Here is a 25607-nt window from a genome sequence, read left to right on the forward strand (position 1 = left end):
ACACACACACACACACACACACACACACACACACACACACACACACACATACACACACACACGAATGATTGAATGTACGTGGCAGGGGACATGTGCTGGGTGTTCCCTATTTTGACATGCTCCCATAGTTCCTTACCTATTATGGGCACTCCTCTAGGGACATTTACACAGAGAATCAGAAACTCAGTGGCTGAGGATCACATGGGGAGGAAAGGAAGCCCCAGGAATTCAGAGTCTGAAGGGTGGACCTGCCTTAGGAACTAGGAGGGGAAACCCAGACCAGCCACAGGAAAGAAAAGGACTCCTCCAAGAGCCAGTGGTAAGGTAGGGCAGACGGTAAACATGCTTGGCTGTGGAGCCGCCTAGCATGCAGTCCACCTGAGCAGTCATGCCTAGGCAGGCTGCGTATGATACATGCGCTGTCCCAAATTGTTCTCTGAGTTCCCTGAGTTCCCTGGAAGGTTTCTGCTGAGCTGGCTGTGCCCCGCCAAGCACCAGTGTTGGGGGAGCAGCCCTGTATTGTGGCCGAGTCCACAACATGCAGGATAAGCAGGGCGGCGGCCCAGCGCGCTGAACCTGCTTTCCTCCCCAGCAGCCCAAACACAGCAAACACACTGCTCCGGTGGCTGCCCCTGCCTAGGCATGCTGTGGCCCATCTTTTGTTTGTTTGTTTTTTTGAGAGAGGGTTTCTCTGTGTGGCTCTGGCTGTCCTGGAACTCACTCTGTAGACCAGGCTGGCCTCCTGTGTGCTGGGATTAATGCCGTGCCACACCACCACCTGCCTGGGCCACTAAAATATCTTATAGCCTAGCTGAAAAATCCCACCAACTCTTGAGAAGACTAACAGAAAAGGAGTGTGAGAAGCAACTGCTCACAGTGCTGTGCTGCAGAGTGAGGCTGAGCCTTCAGAGAGGAAGAGCCTCTGTAACAGCAAGGGCCATGGAGCTGCCCAGTAGCCTTGGTGGTGAGGAGCAGGCTTGATTCCTGGGCACCTCTGTATGGTCAAGAACAATGACTTACTGCCGGCTAACTAGAAGTCATACAAGTAACTCCAAATGACTACGTATCGATCTCTGGCCCAGCCCCTGTTGTACAATAAACACTCCAGTGGGACTTTTGACTGTGAGGACCCTCAGAACTCCCTTGGGCATATGGAGACAGCAATCCTTTTGAGCCATCCCTTCCTGCTACTGCCAGACCCCCCAGTCACTGCACAGCTGTCTCCACAAGGACAGTGCTCTTGGAACAGGCTGAGCAGTTTCACTGTCCCTCAACTGGTGGAGTGGACAGGGGTCAGGGCGAAGGTTAAAGGAGGCAATAATCACACCATCGGCAACTACTCGGGTCCACAGCCATGTCCATTTCCCCCCTCCTCCAGGCCTAGAAAGGGGAACCGCCTGCCGTGGCTGGATCCGTGGCTCCCACCCGAGGAAGGAGACGGGACACGACAGAAGACTGTGGATGAGAGGGAACAGCAGTGTCTTTTCTCTAAACTCCCAGGTCACCTATTCAGCTTTGTAAAGAACCACTGCTTGGTGCCCGGGGGAGGGCTTGGCTGGTGCCTCGGCTCACCCTGGTCGATGGAGTGCTGCGGCAGCTGGCTGAGCTGGCTGCTGACTACCCCCGCATAGGTGCGCAGGAATTCTTCCTCGCTGGCGGTCAGCTGCGGGGTGAGAGTGCTGTGGTGAGAGGAGCAAGCACCTGTTCCCCAAAAGGCCCCTACCTGATGCCACGAGTGCCTCCCCTCTTGAGGCTCCTGGCTCTCTATCCCTGCTATCCTGCTTCCGACCTGAAAACCAGGTCCCTGAAGTTCATATGCCTTGCCACTCACTTCATGTCCAGATCACTGTCTATTCAGGCGTACAGCAGGTTTGAACGTCAGGCCCTGGCCAGACATCAGTGGCCATTCAGCAATCCCAAATCCCTCCATTTTTTTTTCTTCAAAAGATGCCCCTGCACTTGCTTGTCTCCTGCGCTCCTCGGTGGCCACCTTGCCCAGCTGCCCCTCACCTGCCCCAAGGAGAGAAGCCTCTCTGAGGGCTCTGAGGGTCAGAAGGGAAATTCCCCACCATCCCTGGCTCAAAATAAAAAGTGGAATGGGAAGATAATCTCAGCAATGCTCTCCAAACTGTCCATGCCGGGCTCTGTGCTCAGGGCTCCTGAACTGGCAACAGAGACAACACACAGGCCCAACAGCCTTCTCCCCAGTTCTTGGAGACCCAGGAGAAAGCTGCAGCTGCCCCTTCCCTCCTTCAGGGTAGCAGGTACTCTGATGTTTGACATCCTACAGGCAACTCACATTTGACCCCATCTTCCTCAGCATGAGCAGTACGCGGACCTTCTGTTGAATGTACATCTCCTCCGGACTCTTCCCGGGTGCTCCCTCGCGGTTCATCCCCCTGGCCCAGCTCTGGGGACACCTGCAAGGAGATGAGAGGTGTTGGAGAATTCCATGATACACTTTAATACTGACACCTGTGGGTGACGCACCCCTTTCTCAAGTAGTCCCCCACAGGGACCTCATTTCTGACAGCACAAGAGAGGTTGTAGAGGAGGCGGCAGGGCCTCAATACTTCTTGAGCTGAGGCCCGGGCTGTGAGGACGGCCAAGGTTTCTGTTAGGAGCCACAGGAGAGATGAGGAATGAGGCCCCAAGAGTCCTAGGTTTTCAACGGAAGCGACATGCACAGGAAGTAAAAGGGCTTGATCAGAAGTGGCAAGGTGGGGCCTTTGGCTCAAGAAACTGGGAGATCAGTGACAGACAGCTCCCGAAGCAGTGAGAGCCCCATGCAAGCCACTGCTGAACTCAAGAGGCCAGCTCCTGGGCAAGGCACAGGGGAGTCCCTCTCCAGGGGTGTCCGCCCAGGCTATGCACTGGCAGAGCTGCCGCTGCCACCCTTACTCACCCACCCCACCTGCCAGGCAGCTCCTGAAGACAACTGTGAAGGCCAGTGGCTGTGTCCAGGTGTCTCTGGCCTGAGCTACAGCCAGCCCAAGAGAGAGAAGCCCAGAGCCTCCTCCTCCAGAAGAAGCTGAGGGAGAGGAGGCAGGATCGAGGGGTTTGGGTTACACACTTGAACTCTTGGACAAGTCAGAAATAACGCAGCAGCTGGTGGGGTGGAGCCTCAGCAGCCCTGCTACCAGGGAGCTGCACTCGGGGAATGAGGGAACCCGGCCGACAGGCTCCGGACACTCCTTACACCATCTACGCTCAGTGGCCCAGGAGTCCTTCAGGGATATGCTGGACAAGGCAGTACTCCATGCCAAGGGCGTACCCGGGAATGTGCCAGAGCCTGGGGAACAGCTCTGAGTATCTACTCGTCAGCTGCTCAAAAGCCTAATGGGGCCCTCGCCCTGAGAGCCCACACAACAGGTTAAAAACCTGGCCAGCTGGGGCTGACATCATGCCTGTATACTTGACACAGTGCAGGGCTACTGGAGTCTTTGTATCCACCCTTGGAACCCTAGAATCCAACTTCTTTCTTCTGTGGTCCACCCCTTCCGACTCATCCTGGGCTCAGAAAAGGGCCAAAGTAACTACTAGGGGTTGGAAAAAGGCACAGTGGCCTCACACATAATCTCCAGGGCACACAGCAGCCTGCAGAGGACCCGCACTTGCCACAGAACTCAGCAGGAAAGCAAGGTTCTAGGGCAGCTTTCCTTCACTTAACCTGTTCTCCCTCCCACCTGTTCACATACCAGCACTGCTGGTCAGGGACAGACTGAACAAGGCTTCTCGGTGATCCCTGCCCAGACCCTGAGTATGGATGCTATGGCCCCACCTCTTTCCTAATGCTTCCATGTGGCCTGGGCCTCATAGGCCACTCACGTCCTCCACTGTCCTTTCCCCTACAGAGGGACTACAACAATCCACATAGGTCAGGAGGAATGACACCATCCGCAGCCTAGTCCTACCTGAAAATACATTTCTTATTTCTTAGTGCTGGCTGGTGCTGGCAAGGCCCAGTGTGATCAGCCCTGGTCCCTGAGCAGCCCAGCTCTCCCTACTCCTTCACTGGCCAGCCTCTACACTGGGTATCAACCCCTGGGCCCAGAACTGGCTTCATCCCAGCCTCAAGGTGCCTTTCCAGGGGAGCCAGTTCTGTGCCATCACCTCTTGTCACATAGCCCTGTCTCACTGTCCTAGTTTTCTGTGTCTTGTCGGAGTGTCTGCTTATTGTCTCTTCCGTTTTCTGATGGAAGGCCAGGCTGCATCTTCCCAGGGCCTGGTACCCAGCAGGCTCTTAACAAGCACTGTCCACCCGGTTGAATGAAACAGGGGAATAGTCTTCAGTGTGTCACATCCCCCTCTGCTGTACACATACCAATTTGGAACCAGGTCATAGTATTAAGAGGCTTAAGTAAGCTGGGTGTGGCAGACACAGGCTGATCTCCGTGAGCTCGAGGCCAGCCTGGTCTACAAAGAGAGTTCTAGGACAGCCAGGGATACACAGAAAAACCCTGTCTCCAAACCCAAAAACTAAAAATAACAAAAAAGGAAGAAAGAGAGAGAGAGAGAGAGAGAGAGAGAGAGAGAGAGAGAAAGAGAGAGAGAGAGAAAGAAAGAAAAGAAGGAAGAAAGGAAGGAAGAAAGAAGAGAAGAGAAGAAACTTAACTCAGATTCCTACAACCAGATTTGGCTTTCCCAAAGGACTCTCCCCCTCTCAAAGTGCTTAGTGTGGCCTGAGCCCCTGTGACTTCCAGCGAACATCATAAGTGTTCCATGAAGCCTTCAAACTGGGAATCAGAGCTCCCATGGGCAAAATTTTCCAATTCTGTTCAGTGCTCAAGGGCTAGCTTTCAGTGGGTCATACCCCTAAGAAAGCTGCATGGCATGCAAGGCAGCAGCCACTAGGTGTCGCCATACACAAAAGCATTGGAGTTTTCAGGGTGTCTTGCTAACCCAAGAGGATTCCTGCTGTCATTCCCCCAGGAAGCTCTTCCAAAGCACACTGTAATCACAGTGGGTCCCAGGAACTCATATCTATTCTCTCGGAGAGCTGCTCCTATGGGACAGTGGTCTAGTTAGTGTTGTCATGCCCCAGGACCCCTAGAGAGCTGCTCCTACAGGACAGTGGTCTGGCTAGGGCTAGCTGGAGGAACGTCATTATTCAGCCATTTTACACAGGGTGTATGTTACAGAACTCTATCCCACAGCCTTTTTTTTTTTTTTTTTTTTTAATTTATTATGTATACAATGTTCTGTCTGCATGTACACCTGCAGGCCAGAAGAGGGCACCAGATCTAGATGATGTGAGCATCTAGATCATGTGGTTGTGGGAATTGAACTCAGAACCTCTGGAAGAGCAGCCAGTGCTCTCAACCTCTGAGCCATCTCGCCAGCCCCTGACCCACAGCTTTAGCCTTGCACACCCCACAGACTGGCATATCCCATCCTCTTTACTCATCAGGCTTGCTGTGAAGTTTCGGGGTTTTCAGCAGCAGAGCTCAATGGGGTCTTTGGAGTCAGGTCACTCTTACTTCAACACACTTGCCTAGCACAAAGCTGTTTCCTATACTTCAGAAGAATCTTGACTCAGCATTTCTAAAAATTGTCACCCAGTGCTCTGTTCACATTCATTTCTTTATTTACGCGTCTGCATGCTCACCACAGTATACGTGTGAAGGACAGAGGACGACTTCCAGTTCTTTCCCAGGGACTGAACTCTGGTTCTGTCCACTGGTGTTGTTCCAGCCCTGCGTTGCTGACTGAGCCCTGCTGCATGATGGGAAGGCACACCCAGGCAGGATCTGGGATAGAAAGTGGAGCACAGGTCCCTGCCCTTCACATGCCAGGCCAAACACTCTGGAAAGCGTCAGAACTGATGCAATTCTGTTCTAATTCACAGTAAGGGTGTCAACGCACAGAGAATTAATAATTGAAGAGACTAAATCATAACCAACTCAGACAAATGTGCTGCAAGCACATTACAGTGTGCTTGGGTTTGCTGCCTATCCAAACGAGTATGTTATTAAATTTTCATCATGATTCTGTCGAGTACTACATTAAAGTCAGTGGGGGTTTCCTATTTTCCCCTGTAGGGATCAAGAACTGGTCTCCATTAAAATGTGCTTAAATTACATAAGCTCAAAGTGCAATTAATTTAGATACTAATTATTCATCCAAGTTTGGACCTAAGAATCAAAAGTAACAACACATCTCAGTAATGGCTTCAGCCATCCCTACATTCACCCCACCCCTGCAAACAGGGCAGGGCTTCCCTTCCACTAAGAAAATGTCTGAAGAGTGAGAGATGAACCAGAAAAAGGAAAATGGAAAGAAACAACGGGCAACTGTCAATTATGCAAATGTTGGGAGGGGCGAGGCCTGTGGTTTCTTATCAGGTACTATAAACCACAGGCTGTGCTTTAGTGCCACCTTGCCAAAAAATGCCCAGTCAGAGTCAATACAAACACTGAGGATTAGGACACAGGACAGGCACTCGGTAACTCTGAGCCTCCCCTCTGCAGGACGGATGGCTGGGCAGGAGACAGCAGTGAGAAGAGGTTCCCAATCCCTGTGCAGGATCCACACTGGGAGGGAACCGTGAGGATCACAGGCTGAGACAGGCTGGAGGGGAGAGACAGCAAGGACATCGCGGTCACATTCCCACCCAGCCTCTGTCCAGACCTCCATGGAGAAGCCAAGACCGTGGGAGGCCAGCACTGCCGTGTGCTGCCGTGTGGGTCCCTATCAGTGCTGATAAGGAGCCTGACAAGCTGGCCTCCCTTTGACCTGCTTGAGTGGCCCTGGAGTATAGCCTCATGTGCTCATTTTTATTTATAAACCTGAAGCTAATGCTGTTGCACACTCACTTTTATAAGAAAGCAAGTATTGGTTTATAACCATGGGGTCCTGCATCTGCTTAGAAAAATATAAACAAGCAAGCAAGCAAACAAAGAAACCTTAAGCTAGGCCAGAATGGGCCCTTCGAGGTCACCAGGGTCACTCCCTCTGGATTGTACTACTTGCCTTTCATGTTAAAACACCCTAGGAAGCCAGGTGTGGTGGCCCTCACTTGTAATCCCAGTGCTTGGGAAGTAGAGGCAGGAGGACACCACGAGCTTGACACAGCCTCATCTACACTGAGTCCCAGGCCAGCCACAGACATGACTTACTCTCAAAAACCCCAAACAAAAACACACAGCATGAGAGCTGGGCATGGAGGCTCACATCTGTAATTCATGACTCACGAGGCTGAGGCATGAAGGCTTCCCTCTAGCTTGGGCTACCTTGGGTTATATAGTGAGTTTCAAGTCAGCCTAGCTATAAAATGACAATCAAAAATAATGTTTTATGTTTTGAGACAGAATGCCTCTCCATAGCCCTGGTTGCCCTGGAACTTACTGTGTAAACAAGGCTATCCTCAAACTTACAGAAATCCACCTAACTCTGCCTCCCAAGTGCTGGGATAAAAGACATGCCTGGCTCAAAAATAATTTTCAAGGCATGAAACCATTAAAAAAAAAAAAAAAAAAAAAAAAAAAGGAACTAATGGCACATGCCTACAATCCCATCACTTGGGAGTCGGAAGCCCAGGGATTAGGGCTTCCAAGGTCATCCTCAGCTACATAGTGAATTTGAGGATTTGAGGCCAACCTGGGCTACAGCAGACCCTGTTTCCAGACATAGACACACCCACCCACAAGGGCATGAAATCTGGGGCTGTGGCTCAGTGGTAAAACCTTTCCTTAACACGCACAAGGTGCCACCTGCAGGACATCACACTAACAAACATCTCTGCAACTTTTAAATGCATACATGTTCTCACAGGGTTTACAGAAAAACAAAAACAAAAACAAAAAACATCATAGAGTCCATACAAACTCCTAACCGCGGGCAATCAAGACAGCTCAGCAGCGAAAGGTGCCTGCTGCACAAGCCTGGGGAACTGAGCTCAATTCCCAGACCTCACACGCAGGGGACCTGCAGCCTGTCACTGCTCCCCCGCCCTGTCATATGCAACAGCAACATATTTACATTTATTAAGCCAGAGTCCGCTCAAATCTCAGCCTGGAAAATCGGCAGCACCGTGACCTTGGCTGTAGGAATCCACACACCAGATAGGGCAGCTTAGTGGCACAGCCTGTGCCTTACCATGCACAAGGCCCTGGGTTCAATTCCTAACAGTGCAAGGGAAAAACAGGGAGGAAAAGGAACCCCCCCCCCCGGAAGAAACACGCATCATGTGGGGCCACGAGAAAGGCAGTCAGGTGTCTCTGGGGTGCTGAATCCTGAGTCTGGTCTTGAGCTCCCCTTTTCCCCCCAGCACTGTCCCATGGCCATAGGACAGAGCCTTCCCTTCAGGTCCTTACCTGCTTCTGGAAATTAACTTCAGGCAAATAGATGCTCAACTCTAAGGGGAGGGCTGTGGCTGAGAAGAAATAGGAAGGTGCCGCCCTGTGGAAACACAGAACATGGTCATGGGAGGAGCCAAAAGGGCCCAGTGGCTGCTGCAGTGGGACCTGGCGCACACGCCCCCGTGCTGAGGGAACACAACCGCTGGCACAGAGCCTGTGGCCAGGGGCTCTGTTTCAGTCCAGAAATACCTGTGTGTCAGGCAAGCCCAGGAGCCTGCTCCAGCACCTCCAAGACAGGGTGCTGACTGTGCGCCCGGCCTCTCAGTTCCGGCTGAGGCAGGTCTGCCTGCTCCAGACAACACACCCTCTTCCCCTGGGTGGCCACCCTGTCTACAGACATGGGACCAGAATGACTCAGTGTGACACGATGGGGAAGTCCCTGCCTCTGCATGAGATGACCTCCCACCCACCAATCACCTTAGTCAACAAGGCCAGGTCCCCATCTGCCTCCTGTGTGCTCCAGCTGTGTGTATCTGTGCACACAGTTGACACCTGCCGATTTCCACGGAGCAGACACATGTCACACACGCAGGAGTCACAACTGAGGCTGGCCGCAGTCTCTCTACTCCAACACACCTCCTCCAAGAACCAAAGAACATGGCTTCTCTGGCCTTTCCCCAGCAACCTCATCGCACTGGCCAACCTGGTGGGGGTGTGGCCTACTGTGGAGACCTCCAGGCCACACCCAGCTGGTGAGCCTCTGTGTCCCAGCCAGGCTCAACCCTGCTCATCCATGCCAAGCCTGAGGGCAATGTGTTCTGAGCCTGGGAACATCTCCCTAGCAGCTTTCTGAAGACAAAGCTGTCAAGAAGCTGAGGAAGCGAGGAAGGCACGCTTCTACACAGAGACCTACACACGCACACACAGGGCACTTATGATCATGCACTTGAACATGCAGGTGGAGGTCACAGGAAGGTGTAGGGTGTCTCCCTCCCTCACCCTTAGCCTCATTCCTTTAAGTCAAGTGTCTCTCGCTGATCCTGAAGCTCACCATTTTGGCTAGGCCGGCTGGCTGATAGGTTCTTAGGAACTGCCCATCTCTGTTCGCCCCACCCCACAATGCGCACATGTGGCCATGGGAAATTGAACTCAGATCCTCATGTCTACACTACACCTGCTTTTACCCACTGCACCATCTTCCCAGCCCCACAAAGTGGTACTCCAACAGCCTCTCCAAGTCAGGCACCGCTGGATGGGTCCCTCCATCTAGAGGATGGCTGGGAGGATCATGCTAGCACCCTGCCTGACACCCCCACCCACCATCAGGGCAGCCCTATAGGAACAGGCCATTTATAGCAATTAATTGCTCTCTTCTTCCTCCAGATATCAAAGCACTGAAATACCAAGGAACCCTGGGGAACTTCCCACCCAAGTCCTCGCATTCCTTCAAAAAGAGATGAAAAGAAAACCTCCTCCTACTTCTGAGGGGCTTTTATTTCTTCAACTACCATGACCACTAATTGTCCCCCCTGTCCACGGGGCTCAGGACGTTCTAAGGAGGAGAGGGGAACTTTGTGGCTTCAAGTGAAGGCATCAGAAGGCCAGGACAGCACAGGCCTTCCCAGCCAGCTATCCTAGTTGCCATTTTAAAACTCAGGCCAGCGGTCCCACAGTCTACATGGAAAGAAGCTCTCGTGCATCAGATACCTCCATGCTCCAGGAGCTGGCGTCTGTCCCCGACAGCTGGCCAGCAGTGTAACCCAAGGCTGGTCACCATCCCATGTGCTTCATTCCACAGCATGTCAAGGAGCCTGAGCTGTGTGCCTCACTGGGTAGACGCGGTATGACGGTGGCTGCCTGCACTGGAGGGCCCCGCGCTGGGCCTTACTGTTCTGCTGCCACTGCTCTGAGAGTCTCGAATTTTCTTTCTCCCATTTGTTTGTTTAGAGGCTATCATATGGCCTGAAACCTCAAACTCACTATGTACCAGACAATGACCTTGAACACCTTTCTACTTCCCCAGTGATAGGGTTATAGGCATGCACTACCACGCCTGCTTTTTCTTTTCTTTTCAGTGCTGGGATTGAACCCAGAGCTTCATGTATGCTAGGCAAGCATTCTATCAAGCTACACACTCCTTACCCTCCTTTGTTGTTGTTGTTGTTTTGTTTTTCAAGACAGGGTTTCTCTGTGTAGCCCTGGCTGTCCTCGAACTCAGAGATCCCCCTGCCTCTGCCTCCCAAGTGCTGGGATAAAGGTGACATCAGCAAGCCAGGCTTTCTTCTTCTTCTAAGAAGCAGGTTCTTAGACAGCCCAGGCTGGCCTTCAGCTCTTAGTCTGACTGCTTACAAGCATTGGGAACACAGGCGCATAGCACCAAGATGCTGTCACATGCTCTATATAGCTCTTTATGGTTTTCTTGTCTATGAATCACCTATTGATCGATTGTGCTGGGATCGAAACCAGGGCCCCATGCATGCCAAACCCACACTCTGCCACTGAGCTACACCCTGCAGCTCCATCATGAAATCTGTAATAATTTAAAAATAGAGAGTCCAACATTGGGTCATAATGAAAGGAGGCCTCCCAAACTGCCAAGGTCCACAGTCTTGCACAGACCACTACCTAGACTCAAGAGGATTCTTGAGATCAGGCTGTACTCCACACACAATGCTCTGTTCTAGGCTCAGGCTGTGGAGGTACAGAAAGGGGGCCACTAAGACAGGGTCCTCTCAGCCAGAGACAACCAAATGCCTGAGGAAATGACATTACACACAGCCAATAGCACAAATACGATATTATGATGGGCTACAAAGATAGGTTCAAACACAAACATTTCTAGAGTGCTAACCGAAGATTACAGACTGTACCATGTACTGCCTCCTGCCCTCCAGATGCTTAGAGACGAGAGAAGGAAAGACCCAGGGCCTTAACTCAAAGCAGGGAGTAGCAGAGCACGTGTGTGCGTGTACATGCGCACACATGTGCGTGTGTATAAAAGCACAGGGACTAGCTCTGGGAGAAGTCACTGCACCTGGGTCCTAAAGGATGAACAGGAGTTAGCTGGAAGAGGAGGGCAAGGCACTGACTGAATAATAGCTGCCATCTCTCTGTGGCAGGCATTGAGAAACAGACTGATCAGCTTGTGATGAGGACAGACAGACACCACTCATGCTCTTCCCCAGCTCTGCAAAGGAGCCACTCCCCACCAACGCTGTAGGCTTCATTGGCAGGTGACCGCCCAGCTTTTCCAGCCTGAATCAAGACTTGACCCAGGTTATCTGGGCTTCTCTGTTGCCCTCCAGTAAATCAGTAAAATTGTGCTCTGGGCCAGGGAGAGGGAGGTAGGCCTGAGGCATAGCTTTTGCTAGAATCCCACACAGGGTGGCACCTCAGGTCCTCCAGGGACATAATAAACAAGGGCACCACAGAAAAATTCCATCTGCTCCATTCTCGGTCATTAAGCTGTAACAACTTGGCTCCTGATGACGGCACAGGCGAGTCACCCAGTTTTCAGGGTGTAGTGCCATTCTTGGGGGGTGAGCTTGGGATTAAGAATTTGTTCCGAGGATGCCAATCCAAATTCAAAGCTGTCCCAGTTCCTTCCTGCTGTGTGAAGCCAGGCCATGCTGCAGAACAATGATAATTATGACTGCTGCTGTGGCATTTCCTAACTGCCGGGTATGGAACCAGCCATGTTCTATCCATTGTCATATTTAAATTTAGACCTCACAAGCCTGCAAGGTAGGAATTATTTCCATTTTACAGATGAGGCAGCTGAGGCTCGGGGAAGCAAAGCAATCTGCCCAAGGCTATGAAGGGACTCCAAGGCAGAGCCTGGCTTTGAGTTCCTGCTCTGAGCTGCACCCTATGAGCAGAGGGCAGAGCTTTCAGGAACATTATTGGGCAGCTGGAGATCATGTAATACACAAGAATACTGTGTTCGTGTCAGACACGCTGAGTGTAATGATGACACTGTGGTTTCCTCAGGAAGTCTCCTGTGGGGTTGTTTCTGTTTTCCAGCTCTATGTGGATGGTGTTTTTCCTGCGTCTACGGCTGGGCACCATGTGTGTGCGGTATCTCCACAGCTCAGATCCCTGACACAGGAGTCACAGACAGCTGTGAGCCAACATGTGGGGTCTGAGAGCCAAACCTGGGGCCTCAGAGAGAGCAGCCAGTGCTCTTAAGGTCTGAGCCGTAGCTCCAGACTCATCACTGGTTTCTCAGAGGCACAAGCTCCACAGTTGTAGTTAAGTTTTCATCGTTTTAGGCTGAGAAGATGGCTCAGGGCTAAGAGCACCTGCTGCCCAAGCAGGAGGACCTGAGCTAACATTCTGAGCACCTAGGTTAAAAAAAAGAAAAAAAAGGAGAAATGTGGTGATGTGTGTCTGTAACCCCAGCAACTGTGGGTGGGGACAGATGGACCCAGGAGCTCACTGACCAGCCAGTTTAGCCAAGATGGTGAGCTAAATGGGGAGTAGTAGAGTCTAACACTCAAAGACCTCTGTGGACATGAACATAGGCACACACGTGCATAAACACACACACACACACACACACACACACACACACACACTGTCTGTGTGTGGATGTGTGTCGACAGACAGCATAAAGGAACATATAGCAAAAATTGGTGAACTGAGCACGTAGAGGCACTCGCCATGTAAACCTGACCATCTGAGTTTGAGCCCAGAACCCACAGTGGAAGAAAAGACTACTTTTAAGTTGTCTGCTGACCTCCACATGTGCCGCACCGCACATGTGCCCGCATGCATTCACACACACCAACAGTAACAATGTTTTATGAAGAAAATTTGGTGAATCTAGCAAAGGGTACATACTGCAACTCACAGCTCTCCAAAGGCCTCGGCTTCGGTCTCATCCTAACTGTCCACTTGGTTCCAGTGTGTGAGGCTTCAGGAGGAGACAGCTGTGAGACCTAGGCGGGGTGAACCGCTCTCTCTGGCCACAGGTCTCTGGTACAGGAGTGACTCTAAATTCGCATACGTACCCTTCCTACCTCAAGCTGCCTGCCTACCACTCTCAGCTGCACCGCGTTCAGATGATCCATGAGAGGCCCTTAGTGAGGTTCTGACATACTGAAACCTAAGCCAGCACCCGACCCATCACAGGCGAAGCACCAACATAGTCACCAACGAAACCTCCACAGTCAGAACAGGAGGAGGAGCAGGGAAGTCCCTAAGAGCCAGGAGACTCCTTTTGTGACCCTGGCTCACAGCAAGCCCCAGAGGCCACCATCACACAAACAAAAGGGCTCCAGGATCCACCTGGAGGCAGCTTTCCCGGGCCAGGAGGCGACAAAGGAAGCAAAAGGCCCCTTTCACTCTGCCAGCAGCAGGGTGGCGGGTCAGATCCCGGGGTCAGGTTCACCATTCCACCCCTTCTGTCCCTTCTACAGCGTGGCTCTCATTGGAGGCAATTTCACTTCCAAGGGGATACTTGGCGATGCCTACAGACATTTTTTTAAATTGCCCTGGAGCAGAGGTAGGCAAGTGCTCTAGCTCTGAACTACAATCTCCAGCCTCTATAAGACTATTTGTAGATAGGGTATCACTATGTAGCCCTGGCTGCCTGGTCTGGAACTTAATTTGTACACCAGGCTTGAAATCACACAGATCCATCCCCTCTGTCTCCTGAGTGCTGGGATTAAAGGTGTGTACCACTGTTTCCAGCTAGGAACTTTGTTTTCCAAATTTTTAATTTTTATTTTAGCCAGGTGAGGTGTTGCACACCTTTGATTCCAGGAAGACAGAGGCAGGCAGATCTCTGTAAGTTCGAGGCCAGCCTGGTCTACAAAGTGAGTCCAGGACAGCTACCCAAAGAAACACCGTCTCAAAAAACAACAACAAAAAATTGTTTTTAATTTTAATTGTGGGTGCTGCGTACGGTTACGTGCACGTGAGCACAGAGCCCAAGGAAACTCGAGGCATCAGGTCCCCCTGGAGCTGGAGTTTCAGATGGTTGTGAGCCACATGATTCGGGTACTCGGAACTGAACTCAGGTCCTCTGCAAAAGCAGCACAGTCTTAACCATTCAGCCATCTTTCCAGCCCCAACATTAAAGGGGGGGGGGATTTTTATTTTTATTGATGTGTCTATATGCAGGTTCAAGCACATTCATGAAGATGCCAGCAGAGGCCAGAAGAAGGTATCAGATCCCCTGGAGCTGGAGTGAGAGGTGGTTGTGAGCCGCCTGACCTGAATGATCAGACTTGGGTTCTCTGCAATAGCAGCAATGACTTTTAACTGATGAGCTACCTGCCTTTGCCTCCCCAAATGCTGTGATTAAAGGCATGTCCTACAACATCCAGCTGATGGAAGGCATTTTAAAATAAATTATTTATTTACTTACTTAATTTTATGTGCATTGGTGTTTTGCCTGCATGTATGTCTGTGTGAGGGTGCTGGATCCCCTGGAACTGCACTTACAGACAGATGTGAGATACCACATGGGTGCTGGGAATTGAACCCGGATCTTCCCGAAGAGCAACCAGTGCTCTTAACCACTGAGCCTTCTCTCCATCCCCAGAAGTAATTTTTTATTATTTCAGCTTGGAGGTTGCTACAGTTAGCCCTTTGTGTCCATGTGATCCAGGTCCAGATTCAAGCAACTAGGTTAAGGATGTTTGGAGGAAAAGAACCGCTTTCTTAATGAGCATGTACAGACTTTTCCTTCACGCCAGTACTTCTGAAACAATACAGAAGAACCACTTACATAGACTTCTCACGGCGTTAGGTGTTAAGAGTGGTGGCTTTAGAGTACAATAAAGGAGGCCACCGAGACAGCTCAGGAGATAAGGGTGTTTGCTACCAAACCCAATGACCTGAGTTCCATCCCCAGTGCCAACATCGCAGAAAAAGAGAAGCAACTCCTGCAAGTTGCCCTCTGACCTCCACATATGTGAGACGGTTCACACACACACACACACACACACACACACACACACACACACACTCTCTTTATGTTTTTGAGGCATGGTTTTGCTATATAAACCACTTAGGCCTCAAATTCTGAGATCCATCTCCTTCTTCCTCGCAAGTCCTGGAATGTGACACCATGTTCAGCAAATAAACAAGTAAATCAGAAAAGCAGCGTATACTGGAAGGCCTGGGATGTAGCTCAGAGTGCTTACCTAGCCTACAGGAAGATCTGGGTTGGAACCCCTACATCACATATAACTAAGTGTAGTGTATACACTTATATTCCCAGAACTTAGGAGGTTTAGTCAGCAGGAGCACAAGTTCAAGATCATCATCAGGTACTTAGGGAGTTTGAAGGCACCCTGAGTTATAAGAATTCTGTCAAAAAAAAAAAAAAAAAAGGATATTGGAAGATGTACATAAACAATATGAAAACACTATCATTTTACCCAAGGGACTAGAGCATCTGCAGATTTTAGTGCCCACGATGCTCCTAAGGATACCAGACACAACCGTACTACATCAGAGCCAAGAATCAAGGCCAAGAAAAACTGTCCGATGGCCACATCACAGTTGCCAACCACACCCTGCTCTACATACCTTGGGCCTTTGCATCTGCCATTGCCTCAGCCTGAAACCCCCCCGCCCCCATCCACGCACGACACCCAACCCTGCTGACTGTTTTCTGCCTTGTCGGTGTGCCAACACATCTGCCTGCACCTCTTTCTACTCAGGTTGCTGCACCTGAAGCATGGCTGAGGGCAAGCAGAAAGTGGTTTGAGGCTGTTCCCTGGCCCTGTTGCAGCATTGTCCCCGAAACGCATTATAACAGACCCATTCGTTAAACAGAATATACCTCATAACAGAAAACCTTGACTTTCCCAGATTTCCTCTCTGAAGAGGTTTTTGTGTGCATGGGTGTTTTGCCTGCATATCTGTGTACCACATGTATGTATGGTGCCAAGTGAAACCAGAAGAGGGCATCAGATCCCCTAGAAGTAGAGTTACAAGCAGTTGTGAGCTACCGTGTGGGTGCTGGAAATTGCCCTGGATCCTCTAGAAGAGTCAGTGGTTTTCGCCCAAGGATCCAGCTCTCCAGCCCCATTTTTTTTTTTTTTTTAAAGATAAGGTCTCACACCAGGTAGTGGTGGCACACGCCTGTAATCCCGGCACTCAGGAGAAGGCAGAGCAGGTGGATCTCTGTGAGTTCAAGGATAGCCTGGTCTACAAACTGAGTTCCAGGACAGTCACGGCCACACAGAGAAGCCCTGTCGTGAAAAACCAAAAAATAAAAGATACGGTCTCACTATATAGCTCTTCCTGGCTTGGAACTCTCTGTGTAGACCAGGCTTGCCTTAAACTCAGAGATTCAATTGCCTCTGCATCATAGAGGCAAACACCACGCAGGATAGGTGCCAACCACCATGCAGGACCATTTTTTCTTTTCGAGACAGGATCTCTCTGTGTAATAGCCCTACCTGTCCTGGACTCACTTTGTAGACCAGGCTAGCCTTGAACTCAGAGATCTGCTTGCCTCTGCCCCCTGAGTGCTGAGATTAAAGGTGTGCGCCACCATGGCTAACCCTAACTGGATTGACAGTAAGCATCTGCTTAGTTCTGGTTGGCCCAACTGGATGAAAATGTCCCCTTGAGTGTGCTGTTTGGTCTCTTTTGCGGCCCTTAGGAGAGTAAGAGTCACTGCTCACAGGAAGAAGCAGCCCCTGGCATGTCAGCAGAAGACAAAGCACACAGGAAGAGGGTGTTGAGCTGAGGAAGCTTCTCAGCTTCTCCTAAGAGCTGTGCTCTTAGGCTCCGTAGTTCTGAACCAGAACCAGAGAGGTTTTATTTCTGCACAGGAGACAGAGATGAGGCAAGAAAGGCACAGCTCCTTTTTCTCCCCCGAGAACAGCTGGCACGCTGGAACCTGGCCAAGTCATGGTCTAAGACCTGAAGTCAGGAACCAGCTCGCCTACAGGATCCGGCTTTAGATCCTCCTCTAATCCAGCCTGTCCCAGGACTGTCAGCCTCTGTCAAGTCCCAGGGGGGCGGGCAATGCAGGGTCTGGGGCGACAGCGTATTTATGAGTGAGCTCCTCAGCGCCTGAGAGACCACAAGCACCTCTCACACCCCAACTCAGAAGGTCTTCTACTAGGGGTGGTCCTGGCAGGAAGCATCCTAAGCAAGGGCATCAGAAGGGGTTCTTGCGTTAGCCAGGACCCCTTTCTTCTATGACCTACAAACACCACAGATGCCCTAGGCCTGTTGCCTCAGCTACCTGAAGAAAACGGTTTGTGTTTTATTTTTTTGTTGGTAAAATTTAGGGCCAATTTCAGGCCCACTAATCCTAAGGAAGAAGCCTAGTCAGGAAGTTCACAGAGCTTGGGTCTCTTCCACAGGAGGCCAGAGTGGAAATGTGAGCCCATGGGAGCTCCATCGACTCCACTGTCTGTAGATATGTCAACTTCTTGTGACCACATTTTACTATTCTAGTTGAACTGAGAAATAGGAAATTGTTTTAAAGGGGAAGGGGAGCTAAGACAGCGGTGCACATTTGTCTGGGCAAGCTATTCCAGTTTTCATGAACTGCACATGGCCTCTTCACTGAGCCACAGACCTGCTCAGCGCCCTTGATTATCATGGGCCAAGCCCATCTCCAAAGCAGGCCTGGCAGGCTCTCCCCAGGCCATCCAGGCCAGCCTACTGCTTCAAGATCATCTCCCATAGCTAGGTGTGGTGGCGCACGTCTGTGATCCCAGCACTCAGGGAGGAAGAGGCAGGCAGATCTCTGAGTTCAAGGCCAGCCTGGTCTACAAAGTGAGTCCAGGACAGCCAATGCTACACAGAGAAACCCTGTCTTAAAAAACAAAAACAAAACAAAACAAAAAAAATCTTCTTCCTGGCTCAGTGCTTAAAAGTACTAAGATCTGGGTTCAATTCCCAGAACTCACATGGTGGCTCGTTTCCATCTCTAACTTCAATTTAGGGGATCTGATACCCTCTTCTGGCCTCTGAGGACACCAGGCATGCACATGGTGCAAAGATATGCACTTACACACATAAATAATAAAAACAAACAAACAAATAAATACCTAAACGAACACAATCATCTCCCTCCAGAGGTCTTCTGCTTGGTCTCCCAAGCCACCTCCCAGGAGCCAGGGAGCCTCCAGCCTTCTACCATGGAGGACTAGACCATTATATCAGTGGGGTCCTGTGACAGGAGAGCTCATTATCATCACTTGTGTCCCCAGAGGCAGCAGGTCCAGCCTGTGAGCCATCCCATCTCTCTGCCCAGCTTTGGGAATGACAATTCTGGATTCACACCCAGCTTAGAACTCAAGGGGTGGCCTCCTGGGCCAAGCTCCCACTCTGAAGAAAGTTGTAGGCCAACTGCCTCTTTCCAGTGGGCTCTCATCTCAGCACACAGGAATGTGATAATTTGTGCAAAGATTATTAAGTTACAGCATACCTAGTAACACTGCAGAAAGCCTTTGGGTAGCAGCTCCTGCTGCGTCACAGCCGGCAACCTGCCCTTTCCTCCATCTCCAGCTACCTTAGAACAGGACAGAATCTAAGGAAGGAGGAGCCCTCCCCTTCCAGGGCTGCTGAGGACTTGTTTCCTTCCTCCCCAGCTGGCTGAGTAGCTGATAATCAAAATGCAAAATGTTTTCAACAGAGACAGACGCCCTCAGGGTCTCCCAGGTGTTTGTTCCATTAACTGGGGAAATGTATCAAGAGGCACACTGAGGAGTCACAAGCCTCTGTGTCTTCTGAAGGCAAGAACAGTGCTGGCTGTGGCTCAGGTGAGGGACAATTAGTCAGCGCATGCTCCAAGGAGCTAGCTCATGCTATAGTGAGAATGGGGATGAATGCGGGTTTACAGCCAGGGATTCCAAAGGAAACCAAGTTCAGGAAAGTGGTCAGAAATGAGACTGAGAGCCTTGGGATAGGCTTCCAAGGGACTGTCCTCACTGCCAATAAGTGTAGGTATATATACTCAGGACTGGGAATCCTGGTAATCCAGCTCAGGAGCTAAATCCATACCACCCACATGTAATGATACCCTTCATTCCCAAAACCACCAAGCCTCAAAAAGGCAGCGGAAGTTCCTGGCAAAACTGGCCAGTGAATGTCCCACTGGCAAATACTCCTGTTTTTAAATTCAAATGACTCACCCAAAGACTGTCACGTTTCATAACAAAAGCCTTAAGTCTTTAGAAGCCCATGTCTACAGAAGGCCAGCGGGACCTGCCCTCCCGCTGATGGCTCGGCAGTTAAGAGCACTGGTTACTCCATAGACGCCCAGCTCCCACACTGCAACGCAAAACCATCCATAAGTCCAGTTCCAGAGGCTCCAACGCCCTGCTCTGGCCTTCTTGGGCACCAGGCACACACACAGTACACATTCGTGCATACATGGGGGAAAAATACTCAGGCACATAGAATTTTAAAAAATAAATAAATCTTTAAAAGAAAAAAAAAAAGAAAGAAAGAAAAAGGAATGACACAGAGTGCAGAGATCAGGATAAAAGACCCACAGGTCCAGGGCAGTGCCTGACACTCTCCACCACTGTACTGAGAGGCCTCAGCAGAAAAAGAGTTGAGGGAGACTGGCCACTACCCAAAATGCAAGGACAGTGAACAGCCTGAGGGCTCTCAGTGGCAGTGGCAGCACCCCCCAGGCTCTGCATGGCACCCCGTTGAGTTCTGTCACAAGCTCCAGCAGACAAAGGGAAGGGGGCCTGGGTGGATGCTTCACAGCCAGAAAGCCCCACAATGTCCTCCCAGAAGTCACCAGCACCCCTCTTCCTGCAACACCAGTGACCAGCCAGAGGAGAACATGGTCCTAAGGTTACAAGCACTGTCATCCACATGACATACAGGATGAGGGGTCCCTGCTCCCCGTCTACAAGTCAAGTTAGGGAAAGGGTCACAGCCTCGCCACGGCTGCTGAGTTTTGCAGTCCCCAAAGTGGTCACCTTGATAAACAAAATGGCATCAGGGAACAGACTTACTAGACCTTATCAGCCAAAATAAATCCCCAAATTATCCCCTAAGTATTCATTTATATCTTCATGTGTTTACATCAGCAGCTCCCACATACACACACACACTATATACACATAACACACACACACACACACACACACACACACACACACACACACACACACGAGATATTTAAGGAGTGACAGGGCATTAAAATATTTGTCATCTGGTAGAAACTAGAAGTGGGTCTTATTTCACAGCCCTGCAGTGGCGGGGGTGGGGGTAGAGCTGGGGAGAAGCCTGGCATGGTCTTTGGGAAGCTGGACTGCTTAAGGCAGCAGGCTGTGAGACCTAGGTATAGGCAGGGCTAAACCATTGCCTTGGAAACAGGCCCACTATTGGCCTCATGATTTAGCAGGAAGAACAGGGGTGGGATCACACAGTGAGAGGTGTTTGATCCATGAGGGACCCTGATCTCCACAGGAAACCCTGCTGGCCGAGTCCAAGGTTGCAGAATAACAGGCGGTAAGCTCATTTGCTTGTTCAGTTCAGGGACAAGGACTACGGGGTTCCAGTGGCAGGAAATGTATGGTTGGACACTCAGGAGATATGCAGGCCTGAGAAAAGCTTAATTGGAGCCTGTCTCAAAGCCTCTTGCCCGCCCCCCCCCCCACAGGAGACGAGGCAGAAGTGGGTCACATTCTCCCCGCTGCCACAGCATCGCCACAGGCTCCAACCTCGCTTGAAGAAGTACAGGTGCACTGTGTGACCTGCTGTCCTTGCTGTGCCCACCATCTGATCAGACAGAGCCTGCCCCAGCCACAGCCCGAAGCACCACACAGTGGCAGGCAGCTTTGCCACTCCCGTTTTCCTCTCCCTCCAAATGTGGGAAGTCGCCGCTGCTAGCCCTTTGCTCTCTCAACCCTGGCAAGAGGAGGGAAGGAACACTGTGTGCTTTCACATAGCCTCTTGGGCCTCCCTGACCTTGGTCTCTGAGGAGATGGACAGTCCTGGTGTTGGGCAGACTTGGTGAAGTTATCAGCTGTGAACCCCCAAATTGTGCCCCCACCCCATTCAGCACATATTGGCCTACAGCAGGGCAATAAAGACACGGTTTCCACATGCACAGGCTTGAGGGACTCTGTGGGCACAGCAAAGGCCCTCACAGCCCACCCACCACTGTGGGCCTGTTTCTCAGGTTGGCAGCAAAGGAACCTGTCTGGTAGGAAGAGGCTCCTAGAGAATCAAGGCACAGCAACTGTTACTGACAGACACTGGTGGCCGGGCATGATGACACACACTTTTAGTCTCAGCACTTGAGAGGCAGAGGTAGGTGCATCTAAGTTTGAGGCCAGCCTAGCCTTCACACTGAGATCCAGGGCAGCCAGCGCTACATACTGAGACTTTGTCTCAAGGGGAAGAAAAAAATGCATCAGTTGGAGGGGAGTGGGGAACCTTCAGCATGAGGAAGCCTCAAGGAGTGGACAAAGGAAGCGACTTCCTTCCTTCCTGACAGTGCCATGTAGCTCAGGCTGGCCTTATTCCTCCCACCTCCGCCTCTTGAGTGCTGGGGTCACTGGAGTGCACAAGCATGCCCACCATGGAGAAAAGTTCTTACTAACCCTGGCTTCCAAGATGATCCTTGTGGTCAGCAATGCCCACATTGTGAGTGTGGCGTCTGACAGGTGACACAGAGACGCAGGTGACCACAGAGGCACAGGTGATCTGGGCTCTTACTCTTCCCCTTGCTCTGCCTCCCAGTGATGCAGCACCAGGGCTTTGTGCACATCTGAAAACTCTGTCAGAGTCTGTTCCTGAGAGTTCGAAACACTCTTGTAAACACACTTTTGACTCACGTGACTCCACTAGATCGTTGGCCTCCTAGTGATCTTTTTGCCCTACCTACCACAACAGTCCTAGTACCTATGAGCTAGGGAGCACTACACTGCTGACCTATATTCTCAGCCCCCAACTATTCGCTAACTGAATTAACGACTCATCAGAATTAAAGAGGGAAGAAAGAAGAACAAATAGGACACAATCACTTCTTGGCCTCTGTTCTTGGCTTGAATGACAAATGGCATCAAAACAAGACTACAACCCAACTTCCTCCGCTCCACACGGGACCCTGATATTAGCACCATTCTATCATGTATGACAAACAGTTTACACACCTGCTTACGGAGGCCTACACAGGACACAAGTAACAGACTCTCCTGTTAGTGGTGGCCTACACCTGTAATCCCAGCACTCAGGAGGCACAGGCAGATGGATCTCTGTGAGGCCAGCCTGGTCTACATAGCAAGTTCCAGGACAGCCAAGGCTACACAGAGAAACCCTGTCTCAAAAAACAAAAACAAAATTAAAAAGTAGACTCATTCATGACCCCTCCACCCTTCAGGAATTTCAGAGGACAACGTTTTAGTCCAGCTATACTGACCACAACGTAGCCTGCTCTCTAGGGACACTGTCCTCCCCTTCTGAGCCTAAAAGGCCTTTAAAAACTGAGTACATCAGCAGCTGGTGCCCAGTCCTCTCCCGTAAACCTAGTTCAAGCCCATGTATCGTTATCCTCATTTACCATTAGGAAACGTGAGGTGAGGTAAAGGAAGGTCAGAAAAGATAAGGAAAGGGCCTAGGATTCAAACCTTCACCACAGCAAGGGAGCCAATTCTTTGTCCCCGACAAGCTGAACCTCAAACAAGTTCACTAGCCTTTGCAGGCCTTAGTTTCTAGGTACCAGATAGTAATTACTCCATACATCTCCAAGACTACGATGAGGCTCAAATGAGACAATGGACACTGAAAGTCATTGCTGCTCACTCTCCCTCTCTCTAAATGAGCACACATCACTCTCATAATAAGAAACCCTGCTACATGAGTTAGAGGCTGCACTCACTCTGGGCTTAGTTCTTAGAGAGCACAGACAACATGTAACTAATTGGTGTTTCAGACTCTGCTAACGGAATGCCTCAGGACCCTGAGTGTGGCTTATGAAAGAGAGACCAATTTGATCCCAGCTAAGTGCTTCGGTCTCTCAAGGTTGGCGGACATGTGGCATCCAATGGCATGCCTGAGGGAGGACAGGAGCTGGCCACTGCATCAGGCCGGAGGCAGCGCTGGTCCCCAGTGAGCAGTGCCTCTGCCCACTTTTCTGACTGCACCGAGAAGTTTCCAATTCTGTCCATCCAGAGCAAAGACAAACTGAGCTTTCTAGACATCACTGTGCTCTAATCAAGCGACCAGACAGCAGGTGCTCAGAGGTGCCTGACTCCTGCAGAACCTTGGTAGGAGTTTAGGAATCAGGAAAGCTACCTATTCAATCATGATATATCAGCAGCTCAGGGCTGGGAGTGTAGCTCAAGGCTAGAGCACTTGCCTCATACGTGGAAGACCCTGGGCTAGACTCCAGTACTGCAGAACAGTAATGATTGTAATAGTAATAATAATAGTAAGAAAGAGGAAGAGAAAGGGGGACAGAGAGAAGGGAGTTGCTTGGCCTGGAACTCACTATGTAGACCAGGCTCAAAATCACAGAGATCCTTCTGCCTCTGTCTCCCTAGTGCTGGGATTAAGAGCATGTACCACCATGTCTAGCTCCAATTAAACAATTAATAACTAAGTACCTGAACTGGACTATAATAATAGACAAAGACAAACTGTCTGCTCTCAAAAAGCTTGAATTCTGACAGGAAATAAGATATGGACAGATAGAGAAAGAAACATGAAATAACAGGGCCGATGAGATGGCTCAGTAGGTTAAAGCATTTGCCTGGCAAGCTGGTGACAGGTGACCTGAGTTCAATCCCAGACCCCACATAAAAGAGGAAGAAGAGAGCCAATTCCCAAGTGGTGTACAAACACACACACACACACACACACACACACACACACACACACACTCTCAGATTTTCTTTTTTTATTGCAATGTATGTGGTATACATATATGTCCACATTTTGCATGTTTGGAGGGTTATACATGTGCACACAGGCATGTGGTAGCCCAAAGTTAATGTGGGAACTATCTTTGATTGCTCTTCTACCTAGTCATTGAGGCAGGGTCTCTCGGTGGAGCCCAGAGCCTCCTATGGCTCTTGCGGGCCAGCTTGCTCTAAGTCTCCTGTCTGTCTTCTGAGTCTGGAGTTACTAGCAGGCCAGCACACCCACCCAGAGTTTATGGGGGAATCTGCACATAAACTGTCCTTACTCTTGCCTGAGCCATTTCCCAGCCGTAACCTTTTAAAAAGCTTATTTAAAACCTTTTAAATAAATAACCTAGCAGTTCAACAAAGCACATACTGAGCACAAGGTACTACTCTGAGCACGGAATAGGTATTGCTTAATTTAATCCATTCAGCAACTCTACTGACACTTTTTTACAAATGGGAAAGCTAACACATGGGCAGGTTAATGACTCTGAAGCTCACACAGCCTATGATGGCAGAACCAAGATCCAAGCCCAGAGTCCCGGTATAAAGTCCGTGCTCTAATTAAGAGCTTACACTTCATATTTGCTGAGTGTTAAATAACCCCGTGGTCGGCACCCTCGGCAGCTGTTCTCTGGGGGCAGGGCTGGACAGAGAACAGCCCCATTAGGAAAAGCTGCCCTGGCCAGTGAACACGGTCAGTGGCAGCCTGCTGGGTTTCCACCAGCTCGCTCTGAGGAAGGGGTCTACAAGGCAGCGGAGTCTGGTGAAAAAAACAAGGGCAGGGGTAGGACTGCCGGCCTGGCAACCTTCACACTTTGTGCAGGTCACTGACTGCAAACACCGTGAAAGATGAAGACGATTTCAGTGGAGACTCTGCCTGACAGCCCAGAGACGCACAAATACACAGAGCGGAAGTAGAGAACAGGCCAGGCACTCAGGAGAGGCACAGCCTGCTATGGGGCTTCAAAGGAGCTAGCCAGCCCTAGGTCCCCACTGCCCACATTTGTGACCTCCAAAGGCCTCTCCGACATCACAGATTTAGAGCAGCAGAGAGATCTTTTAATTCTATTTAATAGCTCAAGTTCATGGTCACGCAGGTGTTCTCTACCCTGTAATGAGACCATCCTAACTTCCTTCTTTTCCGTTTCTTTCTCCCCTCCCCTCTTTTTTAATTTTTAAAATTTATGTTTTTTGTTTTTTTTTTTTTTTTTTTTAATAACAGCCTCTTTATGTAGCTCCTGGCTGGTCTGAACTCATTATATAGACCAGGCTGGCCTTGAACTCACAGAAATCTGACCATCTGTACCTCCCAAATGCTGGGATTAAAAGTATGAGAGTATCTATCTGTTTTCTTAATTTCGGGGGTACTGGGCACCAAACCACAATTTTCCTATAACTGAGCTACATTCTTAACCCCTTCCGCGTCTTTGTGCGACAACTCACAATA

At 50.4% G+C, this 25607-nt stretch overlaps 1 protein-coding gene across 2 annotated transcripts in view; it reads right to left on the reverse strand.

Moving 5' to 3' along the window:
• Ctnnbip1 (catenin beta interacting protein 1) overlaps positions 1-25607 on the reverse strand; it is a 47527-nt gene that overhangs the window by 19736 nt on the left and 2184 nt on the right. Inside the window, exons 1-3 of one of the 2 annotated variants that reach the window (XM_055615300.1) lie at positions 8316-8400; positions 2300-2420; positions 1573-1663 (exon numbers count right to left, since the gene is read on the reverse strand). In XM_055615300.1, coding sequence (XP_055471275.1) covers positions 1573-1663; positions 2300-2395 — 187 coding nt within the window. In that variant the 5' untranslated portion in view covers positions 2396-2420; positions 8316-8400. Of the gene's footprint in view, positions 1-1572; positions 1664-2299; positions 2421-8315; positions 8401-25607 lie in introns of those variants that run through there. The other variant, XM_055615301.1, reaches the window with a different exon arrangement.

Source organism: Psammomys obesus, unplaced genomic scaffold (assembly GCF_907164565.1).
Source record: "Psammomys obesus unplaced genomic scaffold, mPsaObe1.curated_primary_1811, whole genome shotgun sequence".
NCBI classification, from domain to species: Eukaryota; Metazoa; Chordata; class Mammalia; order Rodentia; family Muridae; genus Psammomys; species Psammomys obesus.